General features: G+C 40.9%; 1 protein-coding gene across 1 annotated transcript in view; it reads right to left on the reverse strand.

Annotated features, from left to right (window-relative positions):
• Nucleotides 1–15,646, reverse strand: part of CPVL (carboxypeptidase vitellogenic like) — a 108,564-nt gene that overhangs the window by 57,121 nt on the left and 35,797 nt on the right. Inside the window, exons 7-9 of the mRNA XM_055314777.1 lie at nt 6,289–6,417; nt 5,641–5,772; nt 1,156–1,254 (exon numbers count right to left, since the gene is read on the reverse strand). Of these exons, the coding sequence (XP_055170752.1) occupies nt 1,156–1,254; nt 5,641–5,772; nt 6,289–6,417 (360 nt within the window). The remainder of the gene's footprint in view (nt 1–1,155; nt 1,255–5,640; nt 5,773–6,288; nt 6,418–15,646) is intronic.

Genomic DNA, 15,646 nt, shown 5'->3' on the forward strand with positions numbered 1-15,646 from the left:
TAAACCTGTGATATTCATCATACTAAAAGAAGAAAGGGTGTAAATGCTGTTTTTAAGAAATTACAAAAGGATAAAAGAGAGTTTGAGATCAACAATCTTGTGCATCCTCAATTTTTGCTAATTTTTTGAATATATTACTTTCAAGGAAAAAGAACTGTGATTACAAATTCTGTTTCTCTTTTGCCTACAATATGTTTTTTTCTTAGGAGAATCTAAATCCAAAACCACAGGGTTGGCAAATTCTATTGAAATTAGCTTTATATTTTATCTATAAAATAGTTCATAAATAAGGAAATTTTAAAAACAAGATGCACTGGGGTGCCTGGGTGGCTCAGAAGGTTAAGCATCTGCCTTTGGTTCATGTCATGGTCCCAGGGTCCTGGGATCGAGCCCCACATAGGGCTTCCTGCTTAGTGGGGGCGGCGGAGGGGGAGTTTGGTGGTGTCTGCTGCTCCCTCTGTGTGTGCTCTCTCTCTCTCTCAAATAAATAAACAAACAAATAAATCTTAAAAAAACCCAAAATGTATTGTCATATGCACTAGATAAAGATTATACAAATTCAAATACCCACTTTGGCACCTTTTGTTTTATTTGATTATTTCTGCACAAAGGACATCAACTTTGGTCTTTTTTTAATGGAAGAAAACTACTTGAATACTTTGAGAAATATTCCAAAGGGCTTGAAGTTGAACAAACCATCTTAAGTTAAAAGTAAGGCAAAGCAAATATTTTCATAAAGACTTTGGCAATTTTGCTTATCCAAGCTGTCTTAAGTACAGAACAAATAATGTGAACATTTTCAAGAAACTCACTACAGGCTTGGCATTCTGGAACCTAATTCCCAGATCTGTAATCCTGGCCTCTATCCTTGACAAAAGAACTTTTGTATAACAAGCTCTACTGGGGGGAAATTGTGTTAATCAGAGGTTGTTTTGAGTTATCTGGAATATCATACATTCTTGATGGTCAGGTTATAGCATATACAACATTGGTGGGGGGAAAATCCTATAGATTAGTAGACCAAATAAAGCCATACAGTTAGGACATGTTTATCTAGTATAAAGTCAACTACAGTGTTTCTCAAATTGGAAGAAATTTGATTTTGCCAAAACAGTTAAGCAAACACTATCATAGTTTTAAAAATGTTGTCATTACCATGCACTGTAATATGTTATAGTAACTAGGACATCCTGTGACATTCTGGAAGTAAGAAGGGTTGTTTGTGAAGTCACCGTCTAGTAGTCTATCCAGTATCTAGGTCAGGACAGAGAGAAGAAAGAAAGAAGGAAGACATTAGGGTAGGTAAAAACACACAGGCACTTGTCATTGCATTAATTCAATAATTTTCTCATTCTTCCATTATTTCATTCAGTGACCATTTATTGCATATCTTCTGTGTGCTGGACACTGTTCCAGGCACTGGGGACACAGCAGTGTGAACAAGGCAGCTCAAGTCCTCCCTTGTGAAGTTTATATCCTGGAGGGGGCCAATAAGCAAGTATTCATAGGAAAAACATTCAGTATGATAAGAATGATAGGCATTAAGGAGAAAACTAAAGAGGACATAGGAGGTGTCATGGGGCATGTGGGCATGTGTGTGTGTGTGTGCGTGAGTGCAAGGGACACTGCAGAGACGAGGAAACACAGGTCTCACTGAGAAGGTGGCATTTGAGCCAACCTGCTGGAAGGAAGAAAGTGAACCATGCAGACATCTAGGGAAAGATCTAGGCAGAGGAAACAGGGAGCCCAAAGACCCTGACTGTGGGAGTGAGCCTTGTAGGGAAGGAATGCCATGACGTGGATCATTGACCGTTCACCATAGTAGAAGGAGAGAGGGCAGAGGCTGTAGACATATATGAAGGTGCTTGGAGCTGGTGGAAGTTCTCTTGGGACTTCTGACTTCAAAAACTTGTCATCAGTGGTGGTGAGAGCAGTGAGCATGGTTGTATGCTCACTGTCATGTGAAGCAGGAGAGGCAGACCTGGGGTGGTAGACAGGTGCTTTTAGCCAGGATGGTGGTTTTGCCAAAGGAGCTGGGATGACCTTGAGTTTCAGTTGGATAATAAGAAACTAAGACCCGAAGGGGCTAAGTAAGGATCATGACATGGTAGTAGGATTGGTGGACTGCAAGACAATGGGTTTGCAGGGCTGTTATTAGAATTGGTATATTCAGAGCAGTGACCTGGCACAATGAGGATCTGAGGGTCGTGGAGTGACTGTCAGATTTTTATTTTATATTTTATTTTATTTTATTTTATTTTATTTTATTTTATTTTATTTTATTATTTGTAGTGGGACTGAGCAGCTAAGGTAAAGAGAAGAATAAGATTATCGAAAGAGAGGAAACTAAGGAACTGAGGGGCCAGGTATTAAAAGGATCATTCACACAGACACTGTAATCACTAGACATGATGACAAGAGTGATGTCCTTGAGAGAGAATGACAGTAAGGCATTCTCAGAGGATGAGATGGAGAAAGCTAGAGAGTGATAGGCAACTACAACAAGAAGTGGTGGGTAGGATCACTTGAGGATGTGAGAGTCAAAGCTCAGTGCTTCTGGAGGGACAGGACATAATCTGAGGGCAGCAATGAGGAGCAAGGAAGACACCCACTCTACCCATGAACCAAGTGGTAGAAAGTAGGTAAGACAACATAGCTCCTGCTTGAGAGGGGGAGTGACAGAAGCAGGGGAGAGGCAGGCTTGGGGCAGAGCAAGAAGATGAAGGGAATACTTATAAAAGAGATCGAGAACATTGGGACATTTTTGGATGAGGATATTGAGTTTGTAAGGGGCTCTTGTAAAACATGAATCCGGTACATTTTCAAACACCAACTTACAGGAATTCAGGACAATAGTATCCTAGTTTTACAGGTGAGGAAACTAAGGCACACAGAGGTTAAGTCACTTACCAAGGACGCCTCCCTAATCAGGTCAGAGGAGAGATTCAAGCCGAGGCCATGCCTCTGCAGCCGACATGCTCCACCCTGCACACACGCTGGCTCCCCAAGGGGCAGACTACCATCTCTCCTACTCTTCAATGCTTTCTGGCCATGCTTTTTGGTTTAATACAAAATTCCATTATTTTATTAGATTAGTTTTCTTTACTGAACATGAAGCAACTTAATTTATCCAAGTTACTATTGCCACAGGGCTAGGGACCAAGCATGAAAAGGATGGTCATTGTGGAAAGGGGAGGGAGTGATAAGTATGCTCCAGCAGCGCTACGGACACTCAGGACCACTGCCTCTGGCTGTGCAGATTGTGCACTATATGGCGATGCCTGGCTGAGGGGTGAGGAGGGGCAGAGAACAGCCAAATGTCTGCTTGCCAAACTGGATAAAAGACTTGGGCTGCGCATGGAGAAACAGCCAGCTTTTATTCTCACACAATGGTGGTATCTACTTGCCAAACCCTGAAGCCACAGGACCATGTCAGCCCAGAGGAGGTATCTCTTTCTTTTCTAACTTGTCCACCCAGAGGGGACACTGTAGGTGGGCAGTAGTCCTGAATGTATGCAGCATTGGGGAATTTATCTTTAGAAATTATCTTCAGAACCAATGGAAATATAGATTCCACCCTTAAGGACAGATCTGGTTTCAGAAAGAGTAAAAAAAAAAAATGTGTTATCAAACAAGTTAAGGTGGGTGGTCAAGACCTGTGAAATCCAGTTTCTGGTCAAAACTTGTTTTACAGAAAGAACTCTGTGATCCAGAACCTTGTCATGGTAAGGGGGACAATAAAGGGCCAGAGATGGGCTGCTGTGCATCTTGCAGAATGCCTAAATGTCCCAGGATTTTTATAGACTGCCTGAAAGTTACCGCAGGGGAAACACTAGAGTGGGAATCTGGGGAGAATGATTCTAGTCCTAGGCCTGCCACAGTCTATTAAGTGGCTTCTGGCAACTGAATTCAGCAACCCCAGGCTTCCGCCTCCTCATCAGTGGAGTGTGGATGTGTGTGTGTGTGTGTGTGTGTGTGTGTAGGAGCGGAAGATGGTCTATAAAATTCCCTCTAGCTCAGAGCTACTGCTTTTTGATTAAATCATTTCAAGGGATCAGAGCATCAAACAGCCCTTATTAATTAGGCTTGTGATTTGGACATTTGTATTCTCTTGGGCTTCTGGATTTCTTGGAGTTTTCTAAAGCATACGCTGAAACACATCTGACCACTACTTGCTTCCTTTCCTAAGTATCATTTTATCTATTTCTCTTAAAAGAATACAAAGGTTTTCATGTTATCTCATCACTCAAGATATTGGACCAGTGGTCTTAGAGACATTGTGTACTGTCATAGGTTTGTTGTTTTTGTCTTCTGTTTTTGTTTTGTTTTGTTTTGTTTTGGGGGGGGGGGCCCTTTTGCTTTGTTTTCTGATGAATTTAGTTTGGGAGAGCTTTAACTTAATGGGCCATCTTCTCATTACCTCTGAATACACAAAATAACCTGAATTTTTCAACAGTTTGGTTAATTTTTCAACAGTTTGCACAGAAACTCTGAATCTGCACTCTGCAGCCACACCAGGTGTCCTGACACAGAGAAAGAGGAGGCCAATGGCATCTTGAGGTATGGGTGGGGGCTTCCTGGACGGCTTCAGCTGCACATCTTGCTGCTGTAAGATTTCATGGTAAAGGCACTCACTGCTTTGGGGATTTCAGGTAGTACCATGCACCCTGCTTGTAAAATGGAGCATAACCTTGTTGCCCCCTTCTCTGTAAGTTTGTATATCTCCTGTCTTGATTTAAACTGGCTGACCTGCAGTGCTTAGAAGACTATTAATATCAGGCCTCAACCTTAATAACAGTAATGCCATTAGGTAAACTGGTACAAGATATGCTCCCAAGAACAAAAAGACCAAAGTCCTCAAAATGTAATCCTTGCCTCATTTACTAATATGTGAAACACGATGGCTCTATAGTAAAGGTGGCCAAAAAACTCCTAAAAATTAGGATCGTTGATACATGATCATTGTCTGCATTGGCAAAACAAAACAAAAAACTTGCACTCCTGTATGTTCGTATTTAGTATAGTCTCAGATTTTAAATAATTTGCCCCCCCCCCACAAAAAGGGTGGGGAACAGAACCATATTATTTGATTCTCAAATTCGATTTTAGGGAAGCATTGTGATGATATTTACAAATACCAAAGGCTCTTTGTAAAAGTTTCAAATTACTATACTTTATAATCTTTGTTCCTGACACACAGAACATGTGACATTCGTTACACACTGTGGCCACTTCTCCAACTGCAAAGTCCTGTGTGGATATCACCCTTCTGAAGGGTTTAAAGCATATGCTGAAGCATATGCATCCACTTTCTGGGTCGCCTTTCTTCTGATTTCCTTGTGATAGGGTATGCCTTTAGGGCCTACACAGCATTTAAAGAAATCAAAACAGTTAATGAAAGACACAGTTAGATAAACACTCCAAGGTGATCACAGGTTTAAAATAGAGCCAAACTAAATTCAAAGAGACCCAGACAGTTCTTTTCTTCACTTTGACCCCACTCATCTGCCCCCTGCTCTCGGACAGCATACCAGATATTCCTTCTCTAACAACAACAAAATGCCCGAGTACCACGGTCCTTCTAGGACCAAGCTCAGATGGTTCTCATTGCTCCAGGGCAATGCAGGCCCCAGAACTCACTTCAAAGGCTTTAAGCCACTTCTCCTCCTTGATGTATTTCACACAGTTATCACACTGCTTCTGGAAGTACTTTCTCTGCTTCTCATCCAACAAGCCAATTTGGTACAGGAATGTTGCATAGCCCTCTATGATCTGAGGAGAAAAGAGAAACATAAAAAACACAGGGAAAGAAAGAGAGAAGCTAGGGAAGTCCACTTTCTTGGTCAAACAACCCTTTGTCATTTGTCAATCTTGTGTTGGAATTAGCCAAGCAAGACAATTATACACCCAGGCACATCCCCCAGAACACACAAACACATTCACAACACATCTAAACATACACAACACACATGTCACACACAATGCACACACATACCACAAACATACACACACAACACACATATGCAAAAAATACAAACATCACACACACACATACACACACATACATGTGCTCCACGTTCACGCTCATATCCAACCTAGGCTGACCTAATGAGTTGACACCTTAAAACACTTGATAAAAATTAGAAGATTTAAATCATCAGAAAGTCAACTGGGCAACACCATTTCCCTCTATCGAGTTAGGTGTCTCAAGTCAGAGGAGCCTCCATTGGATTCAAGGGGATTTAATCTCCTTAAAAACAGAACGGAAAGGAAAAATGAGACACCTACCGATTCAGGATCTGAATACGCATCTCCAAGAGCAATTCCTTTCAGGTTGATCTTCATGCTCATCATGGGGTTGGGGTTGAGAACGTGGATGTAATGTGCAAGGGCTGGCACGTATTTCCCTGCGTAAGACTGAGAGGGGTCTTAAAATGAACCATCACAATTTGGTGTTGTAAGAATGATGTGCTTAAGCTAATTAAAATGACAGTAAAATAGCCATATTTCCACATGAGACCCAGGTTACCCTACACTGTAAATTCCACAATGGCACAGAGCTCTGCCTCTCACTTCTGCTGGCCTTCCAGATCATGTCAGTGACAGGCAAGTCACTGGGGAGATGCATGAGAAAATGACAAGTGGCCATGGAATAGGTGGACAGTCTGATTTCCTTCCAAAAATAAAATAATGTGGGCCAGTAAACAAAGTTCTGCCACCCACAGGGCTCTTCTTACCTGAAGCTCCATTTAAAACTGTTAAAAAAAAAAAAGGAAAAAAAAAAAGATCTCAAGACCAAAATTAAGACTTCAAAATCTGTATGATGATGCAGTTTGAAACTTACATGTATTAGAGGGAAAGGACAGTCATATGCATTGGCAACTAAAATTGTCACTGGACTATTATCTTTATTTCCAACCTTTTCAAGAACAAGTTTCTTTTTTCAATTTCAAAATACTGTGTGGACACAAGCATTATAATTCTGCCTCTAGATTACGTGGAAAAGAAAGCTACTCTTCAGGAATATTTTATTTTTTTATTTTTTTTTCAGGAATATTTTAAAAATAATTTTGTATTTTTTACATGAAAAAGCTGCCTTTTGACATCTCCACTTGCATGTCTAATATTAAACTTCATATGTTCAAAATGAAGTTTGAGGGATGCCTGGGTGGCTCAGCGGTTGAGTGCCTGTCTTCGGCTCAGGGTGTGATCCTGGGGTCCTGGGATCGAGTCCCCACATCGGGCTCCCTGCATGGAGCCTGCTTCTCCCTCTGCCTGTGTCTCTGCCTCTCTCTTTCTGTGCCTCTCATGAATAAATGAATAAAATATTTTTTAAAAAATGAAGCTTGAATCCGCAAGCTTTCCCTACAACCTATTAATGTTAACTCTAACTGCTTATGCCAAAAATCATGGCACCATTTCTTTTCCTTTTCTTTTTCTTTTTTTAAGTAGGTTCCATGCCCAGTGCAGAGTGCATCACAGGGCTTGAACTCACGACCCTGAGATCAAGACCTGGGCTGAGATCAAGAGTCGATGCTTAACCAAATGAGCTACCCAGGTGCCTCAGTGCCGTTTCTTATCTCTCTTTCTCTCACGCTCCACAAAAGTCCATCAGTGAACCTTGTCAACTCAACCTATTCTGTCAAAATAAGCCCAGGCTCCAGTGTCTTCATAGACCCCCACTTCATCACCTTGCTCCGGGTTGTTCCATCAACTCTTCTTGCTTGGATTATTGTAGTAGCCTAACCAGCACCTCCCTGCTTTTATCCTTCCCCTAATCCAGTCTGTTTTCAAGAGAGGGGTCTACTAAAACATAAATCTGATCTTGTCACTCCTATGCTCACACTCTTTAATGACCCCCCCCACACACACACACACACCTCCCTCAAAGTAAAAGCAAAGTGTTTTTTTGGAGGCATAAGGATTGGCATGATCTGGTCACTTCATTAACACTATCCCTTGCAACCCTCTTACTCATTTCTCTCCAGCCCCTCTTAGACCACAGTCATGATCGTGATCTGTACTGGTCCTTCCACCAGGGTCTTTGCATTAGCTTTTCCCACCACTGGGAATGCTCTTCCCCTGATGTCCATATAGTTAACTCCCTTACACCTTCAATGAGGCCTTCTAGGGATGCTTTCCCTGGCCATCTCATCTAAAATTTTAACTCTCTCTCTCTCTCTCTTTTTTACTTTTTCTTTTCTCTCTTTTTCCATAAAATCCTTATCACTTTTCTATAAACTCTTACTATTTATCTTGTGTATTGTTATTCTCCCACCCACACTAGAATAGAAGATCCACGAACACGAGGGTATGTCTGTTTTGGAGGTTAGTATATCCCCTGTGCCTGATGCTGTTTATTTGTTAGTGCTCAATAAACAGTTGCTGAATGAATGAGTCTTGAATTAATCTACATGCATATGAAAAAATACTAATGCATATACGTTCAAAATAGACTAAAAGCATTGAGTGGGTATATATGAGTCTGCAGACCCTCTGTAATATTTCCAAGGTTCTGTCTGCAAGGGGTCTGTAGTTCAAGGGCTGGGAGCCCCCAAGAGCTTTCATTTATTCCACACCCTAATCATATGCTGGAGACGTCACTACGCTCATATTTCTATGAAGGCCTGGAGGTTCAGAGAAGTTAAGGGTAGAGTCACAATCAAACCTACTCTGACCCACTACCAAACCTACTCTTCTGCCAAGGTATGATAAAATAATGTAATTTGCATAATTTATACAAAATCTCACTGATGCAGCTCTCTTGTGCAACAGCAATTATTTAGGCAAAGTACTGACTGAAAACAATGTATCCATTCATAACCGTGAGCACATTTTAGCTTCCTTGGGATAATATAAAGATGTGTTTACACGCTTGAAATTTGATTTGTTGCATAACAGTGCTATATTCTCTTATTAGGAATAATAAGTGAACATTTATCAAATATAATTTCTGTAAGATGAACAAAAAAAAACAAATTTCCTTGAATAATCATTTTACTGGTAAAGATGTATTATATAGTCTTCATCCAGTGATGGTTTATTAGACAACTCTTCTGTCAAAGGCATTGTGATAGATATTTGAGAAGACACAAAAGTGAATAAAGCACAGAACTTGTGCTTGTAAAGTTAATCATGTCTTTTGAAAAAAATATTATGAAAACTTGACCTCTATGTGGTAGGCCAAAGTTTTATGCATTATTATTCTCACACTGTGTACCTTGCCCAGCACATAGTAGGAACATAAAAACATATCTGATAAATGAATGACTCATCTGACATCACTGCTAAACATTTTCCTCTATTGGATGTTATCACTGAAGTTGTCTTGTTATAATAAGATCAGACAATAAAACATCTCTTTGACTCTTTCTGAGACAGAGGGACATGGACTTTAAATTGCTCTATTGATGGTGATGACAAATTCAGGCTAACACAGCCACATTTTTATGGCATCCTCCCCCTTGCAGCCATCATGCATATCTGGGATATATCCAGGCAGGAAATTAAAAAGAAACACCCACTCAATTTCTGATCATCGACTATGAACAGGCTCGCTCTCTCACTTTAATTTGAACCCATTTAAAGTTAACCTTATCTTTCCATTCTTGAAATGATGAAAACAAGGGTCTCTGCATTCCAATCATGTCCCTGGCTAGAATTCCACTGAGGGTTGGCTGCCTCCACATCTTCCATTTCTCATATTAAATCAGACTTTAATTAAAGGTCCTGGAGACTATGTCTGTGGTCTTTCAACTGGGGCTCAGCCTTGGGTTCATCCACTACATGCTTGCCAAGCTGACCATTTAAAGAAAAGAAGGTGGTGAAATGGGTAGTTCTATAACCATGTCCAAAACAGATTCCTCAATGTTCAGTCCACATCTGCTAACCTAACGATGATGCTTATCTCATTTTTGCTTTCTAATGACTATCACACACTTCCTTGCCCTGTGTCAGTGTGACAAATCCTTCACTGCTGTTTTCATTAATCATTCCATTGGTTGAGTGGCTCAGGCTGTCACACAGTAGACAATTATAGGATTATTTTATGGAAAACAGACATTGAAACATTATAATGAAATTTCAATTATTTTCGCTATCCTTGTTGAGACTTTTTTTTTTTGCAAGATCAGACCAGTTTATTCTTCCTGAATCATTTATTTCTCAATTTAATGATTCTCTGACCACCACAAGCAGTTTAAAAGACAACCAGACCATAAATCAAATGTCTTACTTGCCCAGCTTTCTCTTCTCTGGATATATTTTAAATAGAACAGAAACTTCTATTTGCCAGGGGTGAGGGGTGCAGTTTGAGATGTGGTAGTATGATGGATCAGAAATGAACTATATGGCCCCTTAGGACCTATGATTGTAATCCTGTAATTTTATGAACTCTTGCTTCTTTTGTTCTGAGTTCCGTCTGTAACAACGACGAGAGCAACAACCACGGCAATTATCAGCCCTGTGGTCTCTCTGATGTCTTGCTGGTGTTCACCAATGTGGGCAGCAGCTGGCCAATGCAGCCCCTGAAGTCTGTGAATTAACACTAACCTTCTACCATCGGATCAGACCCTAATCTCCAAAAAGCTCGGAACAGCATCAAAGCGATTATAAAAGAGGAAAAGCGGGGCCAGAAACTATTTGAACATGTAGTATTGTAAAATTCAGCAGTGACCCTCCAATGAGGAACTCAACCAGACAAACATACTCATCTAATACAGTAGTCCAAATTAGGTTAGCAATCGACACATCAAGATTTTCGTCTGCCCTTATCATTCCTTTCTAGTACTTAGAGCAGCTTCCAGCTCCAATTTCCAGCACTGTTGTATGGCTCGTTCTCCTCACAGTGACCACACTTTGAGCTCACCTCTGACAAGAAGGACCAGAGATATTAGGGTGTGTTTGTGTATGCTTGTATTTGCTGGGGCTTGAAGAAGCAATAAACCTCCAGTTTTTCTCTTACATCACACGGATCTCAGAATTCAGCTTGCAATCTTTTATTTCTCCCACGAGAGGAAGAGGTCTCCCCATCACAGCTGAACAGTGGGTTCTGAATCTCCGTCTGCGATCTCTCTAAGTTCTTAAATGATGTTTGGAACAGTCTAATGGAAATCACGTTAGGAGCAGATTGCACTTGTAAAAATAGTCTAGAGAGAATGTAATGCTTGGTTAATTATCCAGATGTGTAAAACCACAATGAACTCGGACTTAAAGAAACTCGTAATTGTGTATTCTGTCTGAAGCCCTCCCCTCTTACATGTTTCTGCAACACTCACAGCAGACTTACTGTACCCCTGCCACCCGGTTACTTTTAAAGGAGGAAAAGCCTTTTCATATCTAAAATCAAGTTTCAATCAGCTCCCCTAGAAGAAAAAAAATCGTGTCAGAGAATAATACTCTAATGGAAACAACGTTTTCTTGCAGAAATGTCACATATGTTAGCTGTTACTATTGTTTAAACTACTCTACATTTCTTGTCTACATTTCTCACTAAAGTTTAGTTTTAAAAAAGGGATGCAGCTATATTCATTCTCTGCCTCACTTCTAGGTATACATTTATTGGTAAAACATGCAGAATCTCTATCGATAATAATGAGCAATGGCCTCTGAAATGAGACACACCTGAACCCAGACACAGAGTGTCACTGTCCACAGGCCCTCGTTCCCAAGTTTTGCCTGGAAATGGAAGAGGTGACATGTCAACCTCACTGTACAAGGGTACAGTGAGGACTTCGTCCTTTGCTCTGCTCTGCCCCCCACCCCCAGCCACTCCAGCTGGAAGGAATGTTTCTTTGAAGAATTCACTTAGGGGCTGGTAGGAACTCCTTCATGTTCCCAGAAGGAAACGAAGTGAGCGCCCTTCTGGAAAGAGTCATATCAGTGTGGTGTCCTCTAGCGCTCCCCAAGAGAATAAGGGGATATGCTTTGAAAAAAGTTTCATGCACACACTGAAAAAAACAAAATAACTGGTGAAAAGCCTAAGTGCAATGGAATAATAGGTGACACTGCAGTCAGGAGAACAGGACTGAGTTAGAGCGACCTTGACTTCATCTAGCCTCAGGATAGACTCTTACTTCACTCAGCACCATTATTTTCTCCAAGAGAAGAGGCGTTGTCTTTAAAATGGCCAGTTCCAAAAATTAATGAATGGAGAAAGCTGGAACTTCAGTATTGTGGTAATCTCTACAACTTCCTAGACATTTTTAGACCATGTGTCATCTAATTTCTAGTCCACACTCCTGCAATTAAAAAAAAAAAGCTTCTAACAAGAGTATGACTTTATCTAAACATCTATTTTTCTTGAAAAAGAGCTTAAAAGAAATGCAGAATCTCTAGGAAGAGACATGTAAGAAAGACATTTTGATCTATATCTATTAGTCACATATTTATCCAAAGGTACATGCTGCCTTCCAAATATATTATATTATATTATTTTGTATTGAAAAGATGCTTCTTTTAAAAAAAATCCAGTACAGCCAGTATGGAAAACAGTATGGAGGAGCCTCAAAAAATTAAAAATAGAACCAACACTTATTCCAGCTATTTTACTTCTGGAAATATATCCAAAAGAAATGAAAGCACTAACTTGAAAGGATAGCTGCTCCCCAGTCCCCATTTTTATGGCAGTATTATTTACAACAGCCAAGACATGGAAATAACCTTGTGTTCATCGATGGATGAATACATAAAGACGTTGTGATATACATGCAATGGAATATTATCCAGTCATAAAAACTGAGGAAATCCTACCATTTGTGACATGGGTGGACCTCAGAGGCACTATGCTAAGTGAAATAAGTCAGACAGAGAAGGACAAACAGTGTATGATCTTACTTACATGTGGAATCTAAAAAAAACCCACACACACAGAAACAAACAAAAAGAGGTCAGATTTGTGGTTACCAGAAGCAGAGGGTTAGGAGGAAGGCGAATTGGGGGAAGGCGGTCAAAAGGGACAAGCTTCTAGTTCTAAGTCACAAATTCATTTTCAATTCTAAAAAGAAATACTGGCAGGTCAGATGAACGTAACTGAAAGTAGACATTTGTCATGAGCTCAAGAGCTAAAGCAGCTTGAATGTCATCTAATAAAATTCAGCAAGTTCCAAGCTATGAAACATAACTGCATTCCGTGGACTTCAAGCTTTTATATCACTTGAAACTTCCATTTACTCCATAAAACTTTATATGATCAAAGCTTAGTCTTTATGATTAAAACTCAGTCTTTGCCCAAAAGACAGAAATATCCAAAAAGACAGGGAACTTCTTTCCTGTTTGAATAAGGTTGATAAAGCTTAGAGATTCTGCATAAAATATGGAAGAGGTGTTGACGCCCTTCTATAGACAGGGCACCTGCTCTCTGGGAGACTGCAGATCTCGGAGATGGAAGTTTCACGGACAGAGCACCCAGGCTGCAGATAGCACCTACATAAGCAGGGTTCCAATCCTTAGTTTCTTGTCTGTAGTCGTTAGGCCCTGGAATCTGGCTGCTTTAGTCCCAATCCTGGCTGAGTGACCTTGGTAAGGTCGACCTAACCTCTTTAAGCCTCAGTCATCTCAGCTGTAGAATGGGGATGATAATAACAGTGCAAACTTCAGAAGGCAGCGACGACATACATGAAACAGGGCTTAGCACCATGCCTGCCATACAGTCCACTTCCAATATTCTCAAAGAAGGGCTACAAATAGAACAGGTGAACGATAAGATTCTTGAAGGTCCTTTCTGGCTACCAAATTCAAGCCAGGGCTAAAAGGATAATGGTATAGGCCTGCAAGACAGTTCTCCTCTCTCACTGCTGCTTGTACATCAGTGCTGGAAATGCCTCCATTGCAGCTATCTTTCTATAAATTAGGCTCTGTCCTCTGTTCATACACAAGCATGTTGGGAGTATGTTTAATGTATCAGATCTTTTCTAATGGACAGTGTGCTGATAAGTCAGAAAGAGGGAGAGAAACAGAACAATCAGGATGGAGATGGAGCATGGAGAAACAGGACCTGAGCACAATATAGCGAAGGAAAGAATGGAAGGCTGAGGGTGGGGGGCAGGGTACCTGGCAGCCCTGGAAAATAAGCAAGTAGAAAAGATGGTCCCCAGGGTCTGGGACACAGCGGCAGGGAGAGAAGAGCTATGGGAGGGAGATGAAAAGATACTGGAGAGAAATATCATCAGTATTTTTATTTTATCTAGCAACAACCTTGCACAGTGCTGCTCTGTAACATTCAATGAACGCTGTTCTCAGGACCGTATGAAACAAATCACACAAACACGGCTCTCACCTACCGGGAACCTGCAACCTGAACCCAGTGGACCACGATGATTACAACAAAGGTTGTCGAACTCCATGATCCCAGCAGGACTTCACTCATGCAGATGAAGATAAAATATCCTATTAAGCTCACTGATTTTTTAAATAGCATCAAAGTTTTGCCTTTATTTGGCCCTCAAATTAACCATGGCTGCCAAACTGCTTCTGAGGAGAGTAGGCCCCTTCCTGCTGATCAAGAAGAGATGCCCAGTTTTAGCCACATGTTCTGGCATTTTGGATGGGCTCCGCATTTGTTGCCTCAACCACCCATAGGTGCAGAATGTTTCCTAGGAGTGGGCACAGAGCCACATGCTCAGAGAACAATGGGCAGTCCCCCTTCCTGCCACCACCTCCCTCTCTGCCTTCCAGTGAGGGCTGTTTTGCTTTAACTTCTAGCTGGGCCCATGGACACTTGAGAGGATTCTAAAGTGTGTCTGTACCTCAAGAACAAGAGCAATCTCACTAATAGTTACTGGCTCAGAAAGGATAACACTTATAAAGAAAGTTAATTATGTGAATTAAATGCAGCTTGTTTCTCTTTTTGAAGTACATTTTTTTCATGCCTTGAGGAGGGTGATTTACAGACACATTTGTCTCTCTTTAGAGAAAATTAATTCCAGTTGGTGTTCTGGGCAGAAATGGGGAGAAGAAGGGAAGGAGACAGGCAGCTCTTCCCCCTGCATCACACTGCCTGCAAATTTCAATTTTTTTTCAAATAAGTCTCAATTTTAATAAGATCCTCTACATACACATTTGCTACTAAAAACTGAACTAGCATATCAAAAAAATTACAGTCAATTTCTGAAAACCAGAAAAATTTACCTTATGCACAGCCTCCCCTAATTATACTCTAACCAAACCATCCCAAGTTTTCTGTGTATTCCTTCTGCACAAGTTACTTGGCTTCCAGTTTTTTGATGTTAGGTTTTATCTTAATGACTTTAGGCTTCTCAAACACCTAGACAACACCCAAAACCTAGTAGTGCTTCCTTAGGTCAAATTGAAAAGTGGACATATACTGACGTCATTCAAATGTCGTGGGCTTGCCAGGGGCAAGGAGCCTGGGTCCGGTTGGAGACATTTTGCTACTATCCAGAACTTCAAATATCAATTTCTAAACTCCATCACAATGTTTTAGACAAAGCAAACAATTTCTTTTGAAGATTTCAGGGGGTCCTGGGTGGCTCAGTTGGTTAAGCATCTGTCTTAGGCTCAGGTCATAGTCCTGGCATCCTGGGATCAAGCCCCAGAATTTGGCTCCCTGATTAGCGGGGAGTCTGCTTCTCCCTTTGCCTCTGACCCTTTCCCCTTATGTGCTCTCTCTCTTCCTCTCAAATAAATA

Source organism: Nyctereutes procyonoides, unplaced genomic scaffold (assembly GCF_905146905.1).
Source record: "Nyctereutes procyonoides isolate TBG_1078 unplaced genomic scaffold, NYPRO_anot_genome, whole genome shotgun sequence".
NCBI lineage: Eukaryota > Metazoa > Chordata > Mammalia > Carnivora > Canidae > Nyctereutes > Nyctereutes procyonoides.